At 39.6% G+C, this 17,728-nt stretch overlaps 1 protein-coding gene across 2 annotated transcripts; it reads left to right on the top strand.

The window, feature by feature from the left end:
- Nucleotides 1-276: 276 nt before the first annotated feature.
- Nucleotides 277-12,132, top strand: LOC310726819 (uncharacterized protein). Of its 2 annotated transcripts, XM_083542772.1 has the most exons (4): nt 295-369; nt 9,445-9,527; nt 9,636-9,700; nt 9,951-12,132. In XM_083542772.1, the coding sequence occupies exons 3-4, from the start codon at nt 9,690-9,692 to the stop codon at nt 11,656-11,658; spliced, it is 1,719 nt and encodes a 572-aa protein (XP_083398898.1). In that variant the 5' UTR covers nt 295-369; nt 9,445-9,527; nt 9,636-9,689; the 3' UTR covers nt 11,659-12,132. The 2 variants fall into 2 exon arrangements, with proteins under 2 accessions (XP_083398897.1, XP_083398898.1); XM_083542771.1 differs by lacking the exon at nt 9,445-9,527 and having other exon boundaries at nt 277-369.
- Nucleotides 12,133-17,728: the final 5,596 nt, after the last annotated feature.

A 17,728-nucleotide genomic window follows, 5' to 3' on the forward strand; every position in this document is an offset into this window, starting at 1 on the left:
TTCCAATGTGTCAATAGTCCAAAACTTCATATAACTCTAATTGGAATATATGACTCTGAGAGACTAGTGACTAGTGCATTAGTCATATGGGTTTTTGTTAGCATGCACTCAAAATCAGGCTACAGTTTTCTCAAAGATGAAGGACACAGCAAACTTTAAAGAATCTAAAGTCCTCAGAAGTATGAGTTACAGAACCTTTCATATGATGTTTTACCCAGCAACAGCTTACTCTGTGATTTTCATTGGCTTGGTTTTAAACCTCACTTATGACTTTGATCTGGTGATATTAATACACTTCCTGTTAACGTTATAACACAGTCATTACGGCATCACAAGTTTATCTCCATTCGACTCGTTTCTGCAACTCAGGTATGTTTAACTGAAACAACTTTTTAACTAAAATTTTACTTTCATGTAGAACTATTAGTAGAATAATTAAAAACTATGAATAAGCTAAAGTATTGCATTAGAGGACAGAAAAGTTTAGACATTTTTAAAAATGATGTAAGTAAAAGTGAGTAAATTACATAAAAAACATTTTTAGTAGTGCTTCCGAAGCAACACTACTATTATAATGCTGCATACTTATTAGTAGTGCTTGCAAAGCATTACTATTATTATTGCTTGGGTTATTACACAACTTTAAATTCTTCTGTTACTAGGATTTCGGCACGTAACTTGTCCCGCCGTTTTTGCCCCAGCTTCACGAATGATACCTCAAATCGTGCGGCCTGTTCGGGGGAGATGTGCTATTACTTTTCTAAGAATTAGCAACAGCCGTTTTCGATCACATGAGTAAAAAGGGCAATTTTTTTCCCATAGAAAATCAATGGGGCAGAAATTTTGTGCGTCATATCTCGGCCCTCGAGAGCATGCACATATGGCATAGCAACTCATCGAGGTCCGGATTGGGTCACAACTATATTACCCCGTTAACCTTGGATCCGTTCAGAATTCTGGGAATTCTGCGACATTCCTGCCCCCATAGAGAATGAATGGGGACAATTAGACGCTCTGCCGCCTGGTCGTAGTTCGCCAGAGACACCGTTTCTACATATCCACTCGTCCGGGGTTTGGGGCAGATCGCAATCATACCAACCCTGTTGTTATATACCCTCGGCAACTAGGGGCAAAAGGGGGAAAACCGAAAACATTTCTAGGTTTCTCTTCCCGAAAATGGATTTTGAAGGCCACCTGTTCACCCGACACGCAAATATGGCATATCCATTTCGGGGGTGCCACCCCGGACACACCCATAATTTTTTGCATATTTTTACCCCAGGGAACAATAGGTACGAGGCAATTCATTTCCCAATAGAAAATTAATGGGGAATTAAAGTCACGCGCCAGAGTTCAGCCCTTAAGCGTCTGACACTTACATATAGCATATCGACTTGTAGGGGGCAAGGAGCTGGTCGCAACAAAATGAACCCTAGACAAGCAGGGAATTCCGGGAATTCCGTGACATTCCTGCCACCATAGAAAATAAATGGGGAATCTGACCCGCCACGGTTTGGCCGGCGTTCGCCCCACACACTCGTACGACATAACCTCTCGTCCAGGGTGGCGAGAGGATCGTGCCTGTACACCCCGCGTTCGTTGATAACCCCAGAAACGATGGGAAGCGAGAAATTAATCACCCCCCCAATAGAAATGAATGGGGAAACAGCTAGGATTCACATACATTGACACACATAAAGTGAATGAGCCAGGGCAAAGCACACAGACCCCAGGCATGCCATACATCAATCTAAACATTGCATTATGGGAGATGCTATAACCCCACACTGAATGGGGGGGACGGGGGGGGGGGACGGGCAACAAAGTGTGCGTGGTAAAAAAATACAGGAAGGGGACGTGTGACATATCATCGGACTCAGCCAAGCATAAGGAGCATTTTGTGCGATATAGTGATGTCACGTGACGTCAAATCAAGCCACGCCCCCACCGTTAAGTCAAATAGTATAAAAAACAAACTTGCTCGGAAACGGGTTTGCGATATGTCAAAACACTCAGCACATTGGGGTGAGTTTTTTGTTGTCACGTGACATCATAGGTCATGCCCACTGCTAAATATTAAGCTAATAAACGGGCTCCGACCCCGACGTGTGACGGCTCGAACCGCTCGGCACGGCCCGGGGAATCTCCGGGGGAATGCGAAATGAAAAAACTCTGGTGAGACGGTAAGGGGATTCGAACGCCGGGCCCCACCACATCCGCCACCGCCTCCCGCGGATATCAAGGGCAATAACAAATGTGCAAGGTATCGAAACGCTTGTGTCTCAAAGTTTGATCGCGTCTCGCAGTTGACACTAAAAATGATGCACACCCGGTGTCGACTATTGCGCCGGCAAGCACTACTCACATTTTTTTCAGGAAATGTCACATTCTAGTTGTTGTTGCTGTATTGTTTGAGATGAGTTTTTGATGTTAATTCTAGTGGGATATTGAGCAAAAATATATAAAATAGTCTCAATCTCATAATGAACCTATTACATTGATTTGAAAATCATGTTTTATTATTATTCTGCATTCTATGTTGAAGTTAGAGAGCAGTATCGAAGTTGAAGCCAAAAGTGTGTAATTTTAATAATCTAATGCATAATCGATTATCAATCAAGCTTGCCATTTTAATGCAAGGTATCTCACTTTCTTAGGCATGACAGATTGCAGAATCACCAATTACACCAAGTCTGTCTGCATGTCAGACCAATTCCGCCTCTCTGAATATAAGATAAGATATATAAGAGTTTTCTTCCAAGATGGCGGCGCGGCGGTTTGCAGCGGCCTCTCCGGATCCTAAAATGGTGCTTTTACCATATTTAGCACAACTTCTTACAATACATGGACACCAGAATCAGCTGTGTTCATGTGTTTGACCACCAGAAGCTGTTACGGTACAGGAATCATGCAACCACTAATCTGCATAATGAAGTAATAAATAAACTTCGCAACCTCAGCTTGCTGTGACCTCGACCACAAAGACCAGGCCCCCAGCCCTCGGTGTCACCTGATGTCAGTGGCAGGGAGAGGGAGGTCGGAAGCGCTGCTCGAGGAAGCGGAAGCGCGGCAAGCGGGCGGGTGTTCATGTTGGGCTAAATGCCGTCCAATCTTTTTTCTAATGTCTGCTCCCTGGATATTAAACTGGATTACATCCTACTCCAGCGACCACGTGGCGAGAGTTCAGAGACTGCTGCGTCTTTGTATTCATGGAGACGTGGCTCAGCGACAGAGTTACTGAAGCCGCCATCCAGCTAGACGGGCTAACCACGTTTCATGCCGACAGAAATGCAGCTCTGTGCAGTAAGTCTCGCAGTGGTGGCGTGTGTGTTTATATTAACACGGAATGGTGCAAGAACTTTGTGCTTGTCTCAAACTACTACTCATCGCCAGTGGAGTTTGTGACTGTTAGATGCAGACCATTTTATTTACCACAGGAATTCACCACTGTTTTCATTTTCGGAGTGTACATTCCTCCCAGTGCTAATGCTAAGAAGGCACTGTGTGAACTCTACGGCACTATTAGCAACCTGCAGAATGTTTACCCCGACAAATAGTTTATTATCGCCAGAGCTTTCAACCATGTGAATCTCAAGACTGTGCTCGCTCCATCAGCATGTGAACTTTGCAACGAGAGGAGTAAACATGCTGGATCTTGTTTACACAATCATCCCCAGGCTACTCAGACCACGTCTCTGTTATCCTAATTCCAGCATACAGACCGCTCGTCATGACGTGAGCATCTCCAAATCCATCTCTACATGCTCCAACCAGAAGCTATGGATGACTGAAAAGGTGCGTATGCTGCTGAAACAAAGAGACTCTGCCTTCAGAGCAGAGCACAAGAACAGCAAGGGCCAAACTGACCCGTGCCATCAGAGAGGTGAAGCACGTACATGCAAAGAAAATCCATGACCACTTTAAGGACAATGGAGACACCCGGTGCATGTGGCAGGGCATCCATGTGATCACGAACTACAAGACAAAATCACCTGCTTGTGACCGTGACGCCTCCCTCCCAGATGCGTTGAGCAACTTCTATGCCCGGTTTAAAGTACAGAACAACATGAAGGCGAGGAAGACCACCCCTTCTCCCAGTGACCAGGTGCTCTGTCTAACCATAGCTGAAGTGAGGAAAACTCTATGCAGAGTTAACTTACGGAAGTCTGCTGGACCAGACAACATTCCTGGCAGAGTGCGCAGGGAATGTGCAGAACAGCTAGCGGATGTCTTTACAGACATCTTCAACATCTCCGTGAGCAGCAACATTGTTCCTACATGCCTCAAGACAACGACCATCGTTCCCATGCCAAAGAAGTCTACTGACTCCTGCCTCAATGACTATCATCCCGTCGCGTTCACACCCATCGAGAGGCTTGTCATGAGGCACATTAAGATCCAGCGTCCACCCTCACTGGACCCCATGCAGTTTGTGTATAGTAAAAACTGCTCCACGGATGATGCCATCTCCACAACCCTTTATTTTGCCCTCACACACCTGGACAACAAGGACTTATATGTACGAATGCTGTTCATAGATGCCAGCTCAGCATTCAACACAATCATCCCTCAGCACCTGATTGAGAAGCTGAACCTACTGGGCCTGAACACCTCCCTCTGCAACTGGATCCTGGACTTCCTGACTGGGAAACCTCAGTCAGTCAGGTTCGGGAACAGCATCTCCAGCATCACCACACTGAGCACTGGGGCCCCTCAGGGCTGTGTCCTCAGCCCACTGCTGTTCACTCTGCTGACTCATGACTGTGTAGCAATGCACAGCTCGAACCACATTGTTAAGTTTTGCAATGACACGACTGTGGTGGGACTCATTAGCAAGAACGAGGAGTCTGATTACAGAGAGGAGGTGCACCATTTAACAGCCTGGTGTGGAGCCAACAACCTGTCTCTGAACGTTGACAAAACCAAAGAGATGGTTCTGGACTTCAGGAGAGCACAGAGCAGCCAGTCTCCACTGATCATTTATGGATCCTTAGTTGAGATCGTCAAGAGAACAAAATCCCTTGGTGTTCACTTGGCGGATAAACTCACCTGTTCCCTCAAACTAGCTCCATCACCAAGAAAGCCCACCAGTGTCTCTACTTCCTGAGAAGGCTGAGCAAAGCTCATCTCCCTCTCCCGATCCTGACCATGTTCTACAGAGGGACCATTGAGAGCATCTTGAGCAGCTGCATCTTGAGCAGCTGCCTGCTTTGGGAACTAGGGCTTTGGGAACTGCACCACCTCGGATCGCAAGACCCTACAGAGGATAGTGAGGACAGCTGAGAAGATCATTGGAGTCCCTCTCCCCTCTATCATGGACATTAACACCACACACTGCATCCGCAAAGCCAACAGCATTGTGGAGGACCCCACACACCCGTCACACATATTCTTCACCCCCCTGCCATCAGGAAAGTGGTTCTGAAGCATTGGGGGCGTCACATCCAATCTTGGTTATAATTTTTATAGTTCTCTTTGCACAGTATTGTATATTCAAAGTATACAGTAGGTTTACTGGTCGACACTATCTTGCGTTATGTGTATTGTCTTGTGTTGTCTGTCTGTCTGTACTGTTGTTCATCTGCACTGTTTGCACTAGGTTGCACTCGATGCACCTTATGTAGCTTTGTGTTGTGTTGTAGCTCTATGTTGTTTAGTGTAGCACCAGGGTCCTGGAGGAAAGTTGTCTCATTTTTACTGTGTACTGTGTAACACTGTGTATAATGTACAAGAGAGAGAGAGAGTGTGATTGAATTAACTACTTGATAACGCATGCATGGTCTTCTATTCCATAAAATGTTAATGTCCTATAGAAATCACAATTAGAACTTGGCTGAAAATATTAGAATCCATAATTGAGCTGATTGCCCTCTATGGCAGTGAGGTGTGGGGCCCACTCACAAATCCACATCAAGAATTCACCAAATAGGAAATAACATCCAACTGAAACCCTGAAACCCAGAAATCTGTAAAAAAAAAAAAAATGAATTACATGTGCACACAAATACTGCATGCAGGGCAGAATTAGGCAAATATTCACTAATCATAAAGATCAGAAAAGGGCAATCAAATTTTGGAAACATCTCAAACTCAGTGGCCCTCATTTATATCATCCTAAAGCATGAAATACCTAGAGATGAGCAAAGAAATTAATCCCCTCCCTCAGCTGATCAAGAGTTTAACTCCTGAGGTTTCACTAATATCTACTGACACTCATCACACTAGTGCTCTAAATCACCTCAGGAACGACATCACATTCAACCAAATTACACTACAAAACAAATCAAAATAATTACTTCACTCATTGGCAAACTTAGAAAAAAAACTAATTAAAATTCAATATCATTTGGCCCTAAAGAAATAATACAGTATGGCAGACTATCTGTACCCAGTTTTGGATATAAAAGTGAGAGCCACATTGAGCAGGTACAAACTCAGCAGACTCAAGAAACAAGACACAGAGAAACATGGCTACCACAAGATGAAAGATTGTGTCCACACTGTGATCTGAACCAGATCAAGACAGAACCACACTTCAGACTATTTGACTTTATTTAATTCCAGCTCTTTTTTCTTTGCACTTTTGTAATATTTGTATGCAGCCCAGCCCAACAACATCAAATTTGAATAAAAAGAACAAGAAAAATAAAAATAATAAAACTGCAGGAAAAGTAAAATAAATTGACATCAGCTGATATTCTTTATGTGAGTATTGCAAGTATTTGAAAAAAGAGCATCAAGCTATTTTTGATGAGGATAATTTATTATTAGTATTATTAATTATTGATATTAATACAAATAATAATAATATAATCTTCTTCTTCTTCTTTTGGCTGCTCACATTAGGGGTCGCCACAATGGATCATCCGTCTCCATACCACCCTGTCCTCTACATCTGCCTCTTTCACACCAACTACCTGCATGTACTCTGTCTTACTCCTACTGACTTTCATTCCCCTTCTCTCCAGCGCATATCTCCACCTCTCCAGGCTCTTCTCCACCTGCTCTCTACTCTCATCACAAATCACAATATCATCCGCAAACATCATAGTCCAGGGAGACAACTGTCTGACCTCGTCCGTCAATCTGTCCATCACCACTGCAAACAGGAAAGGGCTCAGGGCCGATCCTTGATGTAGTCCAACCCTCACCCTGAACCAGTCTGTCATTCCTACAGCACACTTCACTGCTGTCACACTGTCCTCATACATGTCCTGCACCACCCTCACATACTTCTCTGACACACCTGACATCCTCATACAGTACCACAGCTCCTCTCTCGGCACCCTGTCGTACACGTTCTCTAAATCCACAAATACACAATGCAATTCCTTCTGTCCGTCTTTATACTTCTCCATCAACATCCTCAAATCAAATAAGGCATCTGTGGTGCTCTTCCTCGGCATGAAACCATACTGTTGCTCACAGATGGTCACCTCTTCTCTCAGCCTGGCTTCCACTACTCTTTCCCATAACTTCCTGGTGTGACTGATCAACTTAATTCCCCTGTGGTTACTGCAGGTCTGCACATCTCCCTTATGCTTAAAGATCGGTACCAGCACACTCCTTCTCCATTCCTCAGGCATCCTCTCACCAAAATCTTGTTAAAAAATCTGGTTAAAAACTCCACTGCCATATCTCCCAAACATCTCCATGCTTCTACAGGTATGTCATCTGGTCCAACCGACTTTCCACTCTTCATCCTCTTAATCGCTGCTCTCACTTCCTCCTCACTAATCCTATCTACATCCTGCTTTACCAACTCCACATCATCCAACCTTCTCTCTCTCTCATTTTCCTCATTCATCAGCTGCTCAAAATACTCCCTCCACCTTCTCAACACACTCTCCTCACTAGTCAACACATTTCCCTCTCCATCCTTTACTGCTCTAACTTGCAGTACATCCTTCCCAGCTCGGTCCCTCTGCCTGGCCAATCGGTATAAATCCTTTTCTCCTTCCTTAGTGTCCAACCTCTCATACAGCTCCTCATATGCCTTTTCCTTGGCTTTAGCCACATCCCTCTCTACCTGCTGCTGCATCTCCTTGTACTCCTGCCTACTTTTCTCATCACCCTGTCGATCCCACTTCTGTTTCTCCAACCTCTTTCTCCTTATGCTCTCCTGCACTTCCTCATTCCACCACCACGTCTCCTTATCTTCCTTTCTATTTCCAGATGTCACACCAAGTACATTTCTAGCTGCCTCCCTCATTACTCCTGCAGTAGTTTCCCAATCACCCAACACCTCTTCGCCACCACCGAGCCCCTGTCTGACCTCTTCCCTGAACCTCACACTACACTCTTCCTCTTTCAGTTTCCACCATCTTATTCTTCTTTTAGTCCTCACTCTCCTCCTCTTCTTTTTCGCCTCCAAAACCATCCTACAGACCACCAGCCGATGCTGTCTAGCTACACTGTCCCCTGCCAACACCTTACAGTCTCCAATCTCCTTCAGGTTGCATCTCCTGCATAGAACATAGTCCACCTGTGTGCACCTTCCTCCATGCTTATGTGTCACCCTATGATCCTCCTACTTCTTAAAATAAGTGTTTACCACTGCCATTTCCATCCTTTTAGCAAAATCTACCGCCATCTGATCTTCCACATTCCTCTCCTTAAGGCCATACCTACCCATCACCTCCTCATCACCTCTGTTCCCTTCACCTACATGCCCATTAAAGTCTGCCCCAATCACCAATCGTTCTTTCCTAGGTACACCATCTACCACTTCATCTAATTCACTCCAGAATCTTACCTTCTCCTCAATCTTACAGCCAACTTGTGGAGCATAGGCACTGATGACATTTATCATCATCCCTTCAAATTCCAGCTTCACGTTCATCACCCTATCAGAAACTCTCTTCACCTACACTACACTCTTACTGTACTCTTCTTAATAATAATAATATAATAATAAGAATAAGAATAATTATAATAATAAGAATAATAATAATAAACAGAGAAGATTAGTCGATGAGTGGAAGAGGACCTGGTAGCACAGTCTAATTTCAGAAAATAAAAGATATTGCGCATGCTCTAACAAATACATTGTAAGTATAAATAAAGGGGAAAAGAAAAATGATTTTTACTGATCATATATACACTAGAGCACAGTGAAATTCTATTTTTTTTCCATATCTCAGTGATGTTAGGAAGCTGGGGTCAGCACAGGAAAAGTCATCTCAGCTCGATGTCCTGTACAAAAAAGCTTGGTGGAAGTGTGGGGGATTTTTTTTATGTGGCAGGAAGAGGCCCGACCAAAGTAAGGGGAATTCAGCAAGTTGAACCCAGGATAAAAGGGAAATTTGAAGAGCTGAAACAGAACCAGCAGCACACAGAATAAAGACATCTAGATCAGATTATTCATGGATGTCATTATGAACTGATAACGGTTTGATTGCCATTTTGTTCAACAAACTCTATTTCTGCTTTTATCATTCACAGAGTCTGTCATCTTGTCAAACTGTTGATTTGTGTAATTTGAGCAGTCTGGATGAGTGTGACTGTATACTCAGTGTAGCTTAGAGGTGACAGTATTTATTGATATATATATTTAAGTTGTATTTATTACGAGAAATAATGTTTTAAATACACTAATTAATATAGCTAATGTATGATGTTTATTCTTTTCACAGGTCTTTCTGTTTACTAGACTTACTGGAAATTTTCACTCCAAACTTCTAAACATTATGGCTACTAGGTAAGTGACCAGTTGCACAATTAAATGGGTTTTGGGGTATAATATATTTGATATTTCAAGGTTTATGCAAATATAAAAAAAACAAAAAAAAAAAAAACAAAAAAAAAAAGATTTTTCGAGGTGAAAATGTAATTGATATACCTGTAATATATCAGATAATAGTTGACAGCACGAAAAAAAAATAGGATAATACAGAGGGAAACTGTCATATCAAATTAAAGTTCCAAAAATGTTTATTTCGTTTCTCAAGGTTTGAGACTGCATCAGTGGCTGTACATGATGTAAAACAGAAGAGTAATTTGATATCCTCCACTACTGAAGGTCCTCCTACACGATATCGTCTTCTCACCACCAGAAGTAGTCTTAATGAAAACGGATCAGTGAGAAAATGGACATTCGGACAGCGAGATGTCAACATGCAAAACAAAATAATGCTGATAGTAGGAGAAACTGGAACAGGCAAAACTACTCTGATCAATGCCATGGTGAATTATATACTCGGGGTGAAGTTTACAGATGAAGTGTGGTATGAGATTACAGAAGAGGGAGGAGATAATGACATGTCAGATCAGTCAAAAACTCAAACAACTGAGGTCACAGTGTATGAAGTCTTTCCTCATGACAACCCAATCTGTCTCACCATCATTGACACTCCTGGTTATGGAGACACCAGAGGAAAAGATCAGGATAAAAAGATTGCTGATAATCTCTACAAACTGTTTCGCAGTGATTCTGGAGTGAAAGAAATCGATGCAGTGTGTCTGGTAGTGAAGGCATCTGAGAATCGACTTTCTGACAGACAGCAATACATCTTTGATGCAGTTTTGTCTTTGTTTGGTAAAGACATAAAGGACAATATTGTCATTTTGGTCACTTTTTCAGACGGAATGCCTCCAAAAAATGTGATAAATGCCGTTAAGCGAGCAGGGATTCCCTGTAGGAAAGATGAAGAAAATGAACCTGAATGTTTCTTATTTAACAATAAACAAACTGAAAAAAGGAACAAAAAGTATAACATACCTCTTCAGTCAGCTTGGGAACAAACAGCAGACAGTTTAAATAATTTCTTTGACTCACTGAAAAGCGAGAACAGAAAAAGTTTGGAGCAAACTAGTAGTGTTCTGTCTGAGTCCAAACGACTTACAGCCTGTATTAATAATCTACAATTTCGCATTGACTATGTGGAAAGCAAAAGTAAAGAACTGGTTCAGACTCAGAAAGCTCTCCAGGAAAACCGAGAAAACATTGAGAAAAATGAAAACTTTAATTTTACAGTAACCAAGCATTATAAAAAAAAAGTTCCCATTGAAAATGCTTCATGGTGGGACAGAAAGGCCACCACTTGCTCTGTCTGTGAGGAGAACTGTCATGAGTATAACTGCTGGGCAGCCAGGAATGCTGAGTGGTGTGAAGTCATTAAAAATGACCACTGCACATCATGTACAGGTAAATGTCACTACACTAAGCATGTCAGAGAGAACAAGAAATATGTTAAATGCAGCAAGGAGACCACAATGACATATGCTGATCTCAAAAAACAATATGGAACCAACAGTAATTCAGCATCTGGTGGCACATATAATCCTGAATCCTTAAAAAATTTTGAAAAAGAGATTGAAAGCAAAAAGAAACAAGAAGAGGAGATGAAAAGCATAGAGAATAGACTAAAAGAAGATGTGAGCAACACTGAAAAGGAAAAATCTGAACTGGTGGAAGAAGCCTGCACTGTCATCATTAACCTGTGCGAGATTGCTTTAAAGCCAGATTCTGCTATTATTATCCAGGCTCTTGACTACTTGATACCTCGAGCTGAGGAAACTGGAAAACCTGTTCTTGCTCAGAAACTAAGAGAAATGAGAAAAATTCGACCTGAATCAGAGGAAAGAGTTAATGCTGTAGTGGAGTATGCAAGAGCAGGTTGGAATAAAATTACATCTATAATTCCAGGTAATAAATAAACTCGGGAGAGAGAATGACCATGTAATGTCGAATAAAGAAGGGAATTACTATCAGAATCAAAAGTGCATTTTTGTCAAAAAATAAATTCATTAATACTGTTAATAAAGATTTAATCATTAAATTTCTTTAATGATTTGAAAAAATCGTCTTTACTCCTCTTCTGAGCTTTACTTCATTATGAATTGCAGTGGAATCTTTACCTACATGCAGAATAATAAATGTGATATTGTAAATGCGTAGAATTGAACTTGATGTAGTTCATTAACTTAGTGTTAATTCTACTCTTGATTGTGATCTGTGTAACTGTTTATCTGATTTTCTCATCAAATATCTGCTTATTGAAGTTTGTCCGAGTTGCTTCTTCTGACAAAAACATACATGTTCTATCAAATAACCCTGAATCTTCAGCCACTCATCATCCACATCCTATGACTATTATAATAAAAAAAAACAATAAAACCAAGGTTGAACTGTGTGGTCTCAATTCTCAACATTTTGTGTAGAGGAAACCAAGCACTGCTCATCCAAGCACACAGCCAGGACAACACATGAGTGGCTTATGGACAACTCTGTGAATGTTCTATTGTGGCCTAGCCAGAGAACGAAATTCTAAACATCCTATTAAACATGGGGAGACCGACATTAAAATGGGGAGACCGACAGTCCCCATGCAACCTGACTGATCCTGAGAGGATTCGCCTATCCCCCAATCCAGGTGTGCAAATAGTGTGGGAGGGGTGAAAAAATTCTGTAAACTAAGAATGCATTTAGTTAATTTTTTTATTAATTAATAAAATTGCAGTGCAGTCCAGTCCAAATCCAAATAAAATCAATATGTGGTGTGAACACTCTTAGCCTGAAAACAGCATCAGTTCTTATTGCTGTTTGTGGTACAGACTAGTTTTTGAAGGAACTCAGCAGGTAGATTGTGAAGACAAAAACCATCATTTCTAGGACCTTTTATTCTTCTCTATTCTGAAGATAGTCCTTAATTGGCTGTAGGTTGTTGTCCTGCTTCAGCATAAATAAACGTCCTGACGTTGTGCACATGTACAACATGTGCAAAAGCGGGTATTGAAAGCCGAAAGGTAGTCCAATTTCATTTAATTTCTTATTTATTAATTGGTGTCCAAAGGGCACTAAAATGTATTGCTATGATCAAGTATTATTATATTGATATAAAACACCAATATACCTGCACCCTTTCGCAATTATTCATCTTTGCTCTCCATATTTTACAGCAGCTGGATTATTGGACTTGGCTATTGGTCTGATTTGGCTATTAGCTATTATTAAATACATTTATTAACAATAGATTTTGAAGTGCAATCTCAACAATAAGACCTAGGATATGGCATCATGAATTATGACATATTGCTTATTTTAAAAATATCAGATCCTCAGAGATGTGAACTCCCAAGAACTTAAAGCTGGAGACTCGCTCCACCTCACACTGTAAAAAAGCCAACTTACTAAAAGCTATCTAAATAAAATTTAAAGGGTAAACTGAGCTAAAATATTTTTATTTGAATTGCTCAGAAATAATACTTAGTTTATTCAACAAATATGTTGCTTCAATGTTAAAAACTGTACAAAACTAAAAATGTTTTGTTGAACTTACGTTAAAATGTAAGTTTTGCGTTAAAGCGTGCATTTCTTGTTGGCGCATGCGCATTATGAACGCAGAGCACATGGCAATTTGAGACTTCAGCTGCGGGTGTTCCTGAAGGGGCAGCATTGCGCCATATCAATCCACTTGTTTCTGCTGAGTCACAGGTAAGTGTCAATCATTATTTATAATCGAATAACTTATATTTTTCATTTAATATGTGATGTGCTACCAAGCTAACTCCCTAATCTCTTTTACCAGTGTATTGTTGATGTGAAGAAGCGTGCAGGTGTTTTGCCTAATTCAGACCCCCGGTTTGAAATCAACCCCCCTTTGCGTGCACGCGGACAGTACCTTCGTATTTCCTGTAGATGGCACTAAAAACACGGAAGGTTGGGTCAAATGTTTTCCTGGTCCTAACGCCAAAAGATCAATTTGGAGAAAACGTATACAGCTTCCTGTAGATGGCAGAATAAACTCAGGAATGTAATCATTTGCTTTTAAAACCACCTGCGTGAATTTCCGCGTATTTATTTTGCGTTAATACCTAGACTCACTAAAATTACTCGGATACACAAGTAAAAAAATATTTTAATATTTAATTTCATTTTAATAACATGGACATAACTTGACCCCCCCCCCCACACACACACACACACACACACACACACACAGACATACACACACACACACACACAATTTGCTGTTATACAAATACTACATTTAATCTAACAACATGCACAGCTGTATTATTTAGGGGGGTATTATTTATGCAAGCCAAATGTAAACCCCCTGCCTTAATTCTACCCCCCCTCGATTTCTTTTTTCTCCATATGAAGAATTACCAAACTTGCTGTGATACACCTACACCAGTAATATGTAAAATACTACACCAGTATTATGTAAAATACTACACCAGTAATGTGTAAAATACTACATTTATTCTAACAACATGGACACCTGTATTATTTAGGGGGGTATTATTTATGCACCAATTATGAAACATCAAATTCTAACATATTTCAGTCCTTTTTTTTTTTTATTTCAGGTTGATCCCACAATGTACAAGTATCTCATTGGCATTGTGAATGACCACCACCACTGGAAAGTTGTGGTAAACAAATAGAAATGTTCAGTTTGTATGTAAAGTGTTCTTAGACATGATATTTTAAACCTTGGAAATAACTTCCAATATTGTGTTCTGCATAGTGTATGCCATTTGATTAAATGTTAGGTGGTAAACGTTTAAGCTTCTTTTCAAAGGTAGATTTACCAAAATAACATTAACAGTTAATATTAAAAGAAACAACAAATTACCAGAGTAAATGGGGCAGATAAGTAAAGGATGTAGCTGTCCCAGCAAGTGCAAAACAAGGTGTCTGAAGAATATACAAATCATAGTAGATTCCTTCAAAGAGAAGTATTAATATGGTTGTTTACCTTTTTATAATAATGTTTATGAAGCCATTTTACCTACAATAAACTTCATTTAAACATAAATTGTTAATATTAAATGCATGTCAATCTCTTCATTATCTAAAATCGAAATTCATTACTGTTTAAAATCTTAAAAGGTTATGCTGCCATCTCAAAGTAGGGCTTTGTTCCTAGATCCTCTGGGAGAAAGTTCAGCAAAACTGAGACAATGCCAGGATGTAACGAGGTATTTGAAGTTGTTCATCCAAAAAATGTGCTTCTGTACAAAATTCATCTCTACAGGAAAATTACTTATTCCAGTATCACAATCCTGATGATTTTATGTGTTAAGGGCTTTTATGTGACAAAAGGCATGCAATTTTTCAAGGTGGTCCTGCGATACACCGCCTCACCCAAAACAGCAAGATGGCACATCATGTGGCATCTTTGCTTTAAAAGTAAGTTATTTAAAATAGATAAATTACTTAATCACCCTGAACTTATGATCTTGGAGAAGGACAATTAAGTTGCTAATTATGGTGTTTTATTTTCCTTTATTACTTTATTTTCCTAAATTGCTTCTTTTATTATTTTCCTTTTTTAGTTTGCTGAATTTGTACTTAGAGAGGAGCCAATTGTTTTAATTAACACAAAAGAAGGAGTGGAAGACTTGAGAAAAGAAATAGCTGTCACTCTTCTCCAAAACAGTGTTATGTGTAATGTACAGTATCAGTAATTATATATAATTGTTTTTTTTTTTTTTTTAAGAAAAAATACCAAGTTTGGGTCAATGTTGAATTTTTCTTTTTTTGTTTTTGAAAATATAGCCTACTTTTTTTCAGCAAGGATGTGTTAAATAAATAAAAAGTGATTGTAAAGGCTTATAATTTTAGAAAAAGATTTCCATTTTAGATGAATGCTGTTTTTTTTTACATTCTTAAATGAATCCTGAAAAAATCATAGCATTCACTGACTGTACATTCAATGCAAATCATATAATCTTCTCACTTGAATTGGTTATTTTAGATGACCTGAGCAGCTGTGCCATGTCTGTGGGGAGAAAAGTGGTGATAATAACTGGGTTTTTACTGTTTTCTATGGCCAAGATTATTCGCTATCTATCTCAATTAAATTATTGGTTACAGCAATATGTATCATCATGTATCCAGGTGACATCACAAGTGCACTTTTTGTGTCATTCCTGTCAAAACTAGAATTAAAGGAGTAACACTTTTTATACACCTGTTCTATTCGTGGATTTTTATTTTGTATGGTTTTGTAAGTTTTACATGCATGAGCTCGAGATGTTTGGACATTTTGAAAAATAGACCTGTGTGTATAAATCTAACAAAACTTTGTGCATTAAATATTATTACTTGTGTATTTGTATCATAGCAAGTTTGGTAACTCTAAATATGAAGGAAAAAGAAATAGAGGGGGGGGGGGTAGAATTCAGGCAGAGGGTTTACATTCAGCTTGCCTAAATAATACCCCCCTAAATAATACAGCTGTCCATGCTGTTAGATTAAATGTAGTATTTTACACATACATTATTACTTGTGTAGGTGTATCACAGCAAGGTGGTGGGGGGGTCAGGTTATGTCCATGTAATAAAATGAAATTAACAATTTAATTTTTTTTTTACTTGTGTATCCGAGTAATTTTAGTGAGTCTAGGTATTTACGCAAAATAAATATGCGGTTAGAATTCACGCAGGTGGTTTTAAAAGCAAATGATTACATTCCTGAGTTTATTCCGCCATCTACAGGAAGCTGTATACGTTTTCTTTAAATTGATCTTTTGGCGTTAGGATCAGGAAAACATTTGACCCAATTTTTCGTGGTTTTAGTGCCATCTACAGGAAATACGACGGTACTGTCCGCGTGCACGCGAAGGGGGGTTAATTTCAGAACGGGGGTTTAAATTAGGCACAACACCGGTAAACACGTGTGTCTTATTAGTGGAGCGAATCTGGCTGTAATTAAGGAATTTAATCTAAGACGGAACTACGAGACAAAACATCTGAAAAACCTGAATGCGGAGCAGAAGATACAGAAAGTATAAAGCAGACGTTTTTCACCAGAGCAAAATCACAAAGTGAAGCTGGTGTGAAAACAGAGGAGAAATCAGAGGCACATCAGCCGGTTATTTACTGAGGGAGAGTTTCTGAAGAGCTGCATGATGAAGCTGTGAGACGTCTGGTGTTTCACAGGAGATATTTTTATGGAGAGCAAAATATTGTTATTTCAAGTTTAAGATTATTTTTTATAAAATGGCATAAGAGCAAAGAAATCTGATTGTTTTGATTTGTTGTGATAGGGGTTTTTTGCAGCATGTTCATATTTCTAACTTGTATCATTTGGACAGGAGATATTTTTATGGAGAGCAAAATATTTTGTTATTTAAAGTTTAAGTTGATTTATTCTGGAATAATATTCCTCTGTTTTTATTCATATTTATGTTAAACAAAAAAAACATTGTTTTGGTTCGTTTAATAAATGTTTATCCTGTTCGACCTGTGACCTAATGTGTGCTTTAAGTTTTGGCCCCTTGTGCAATTGAATTTGACCCTGATATAGATGAATATCATTAATTATTAATAATAACATATAATTAAAGGTAAATTGAGCACATTTGTTATTTCAGAAGTGTGTATCAAACTGGTAGCCCTTCACATTAGTCAGTACCCAAGAAGTAGCTCTCGGTGTCAAAGTTTGGTGACCCCTGATATACAGTATAAGAGCGCCCTCTAGTGGCGAGTCACTGACGTTACCTCCTGTTTGTTTTTACACGTGACTGTGCGCTGTACCTCGTTCATAGAGCATAAAGTTAAAATGACTAAAAAACTCAATATAAAAATGTAAAAAGGGTAAATGTTAAAATTAAACAATAAACAGCTTTTAAAGCATTTATTAACTTCAATTAATGTTACAAATAGGGTCTTAAGATAAGACATACCTTTATTCGTCCCACAGTGGGAAAATGTCTTTGTTACAGCAGCAAAGGAAAGAAATAAAAATAAATGCAAATATATAAAAAGAATA

Source organism: Silurus aristotelis, assembly GCF_946808225.1.
Source record: "Silurus aristotelis genome assembly, chromosome: 5".
Classification (NCBI taxonomy): domain Eukaryota; kingdom Metazoa; phylum Chordata; class Actinopteri; order Siluriformes; family Siluridae; genus Silurus; species Silurus aristotelis.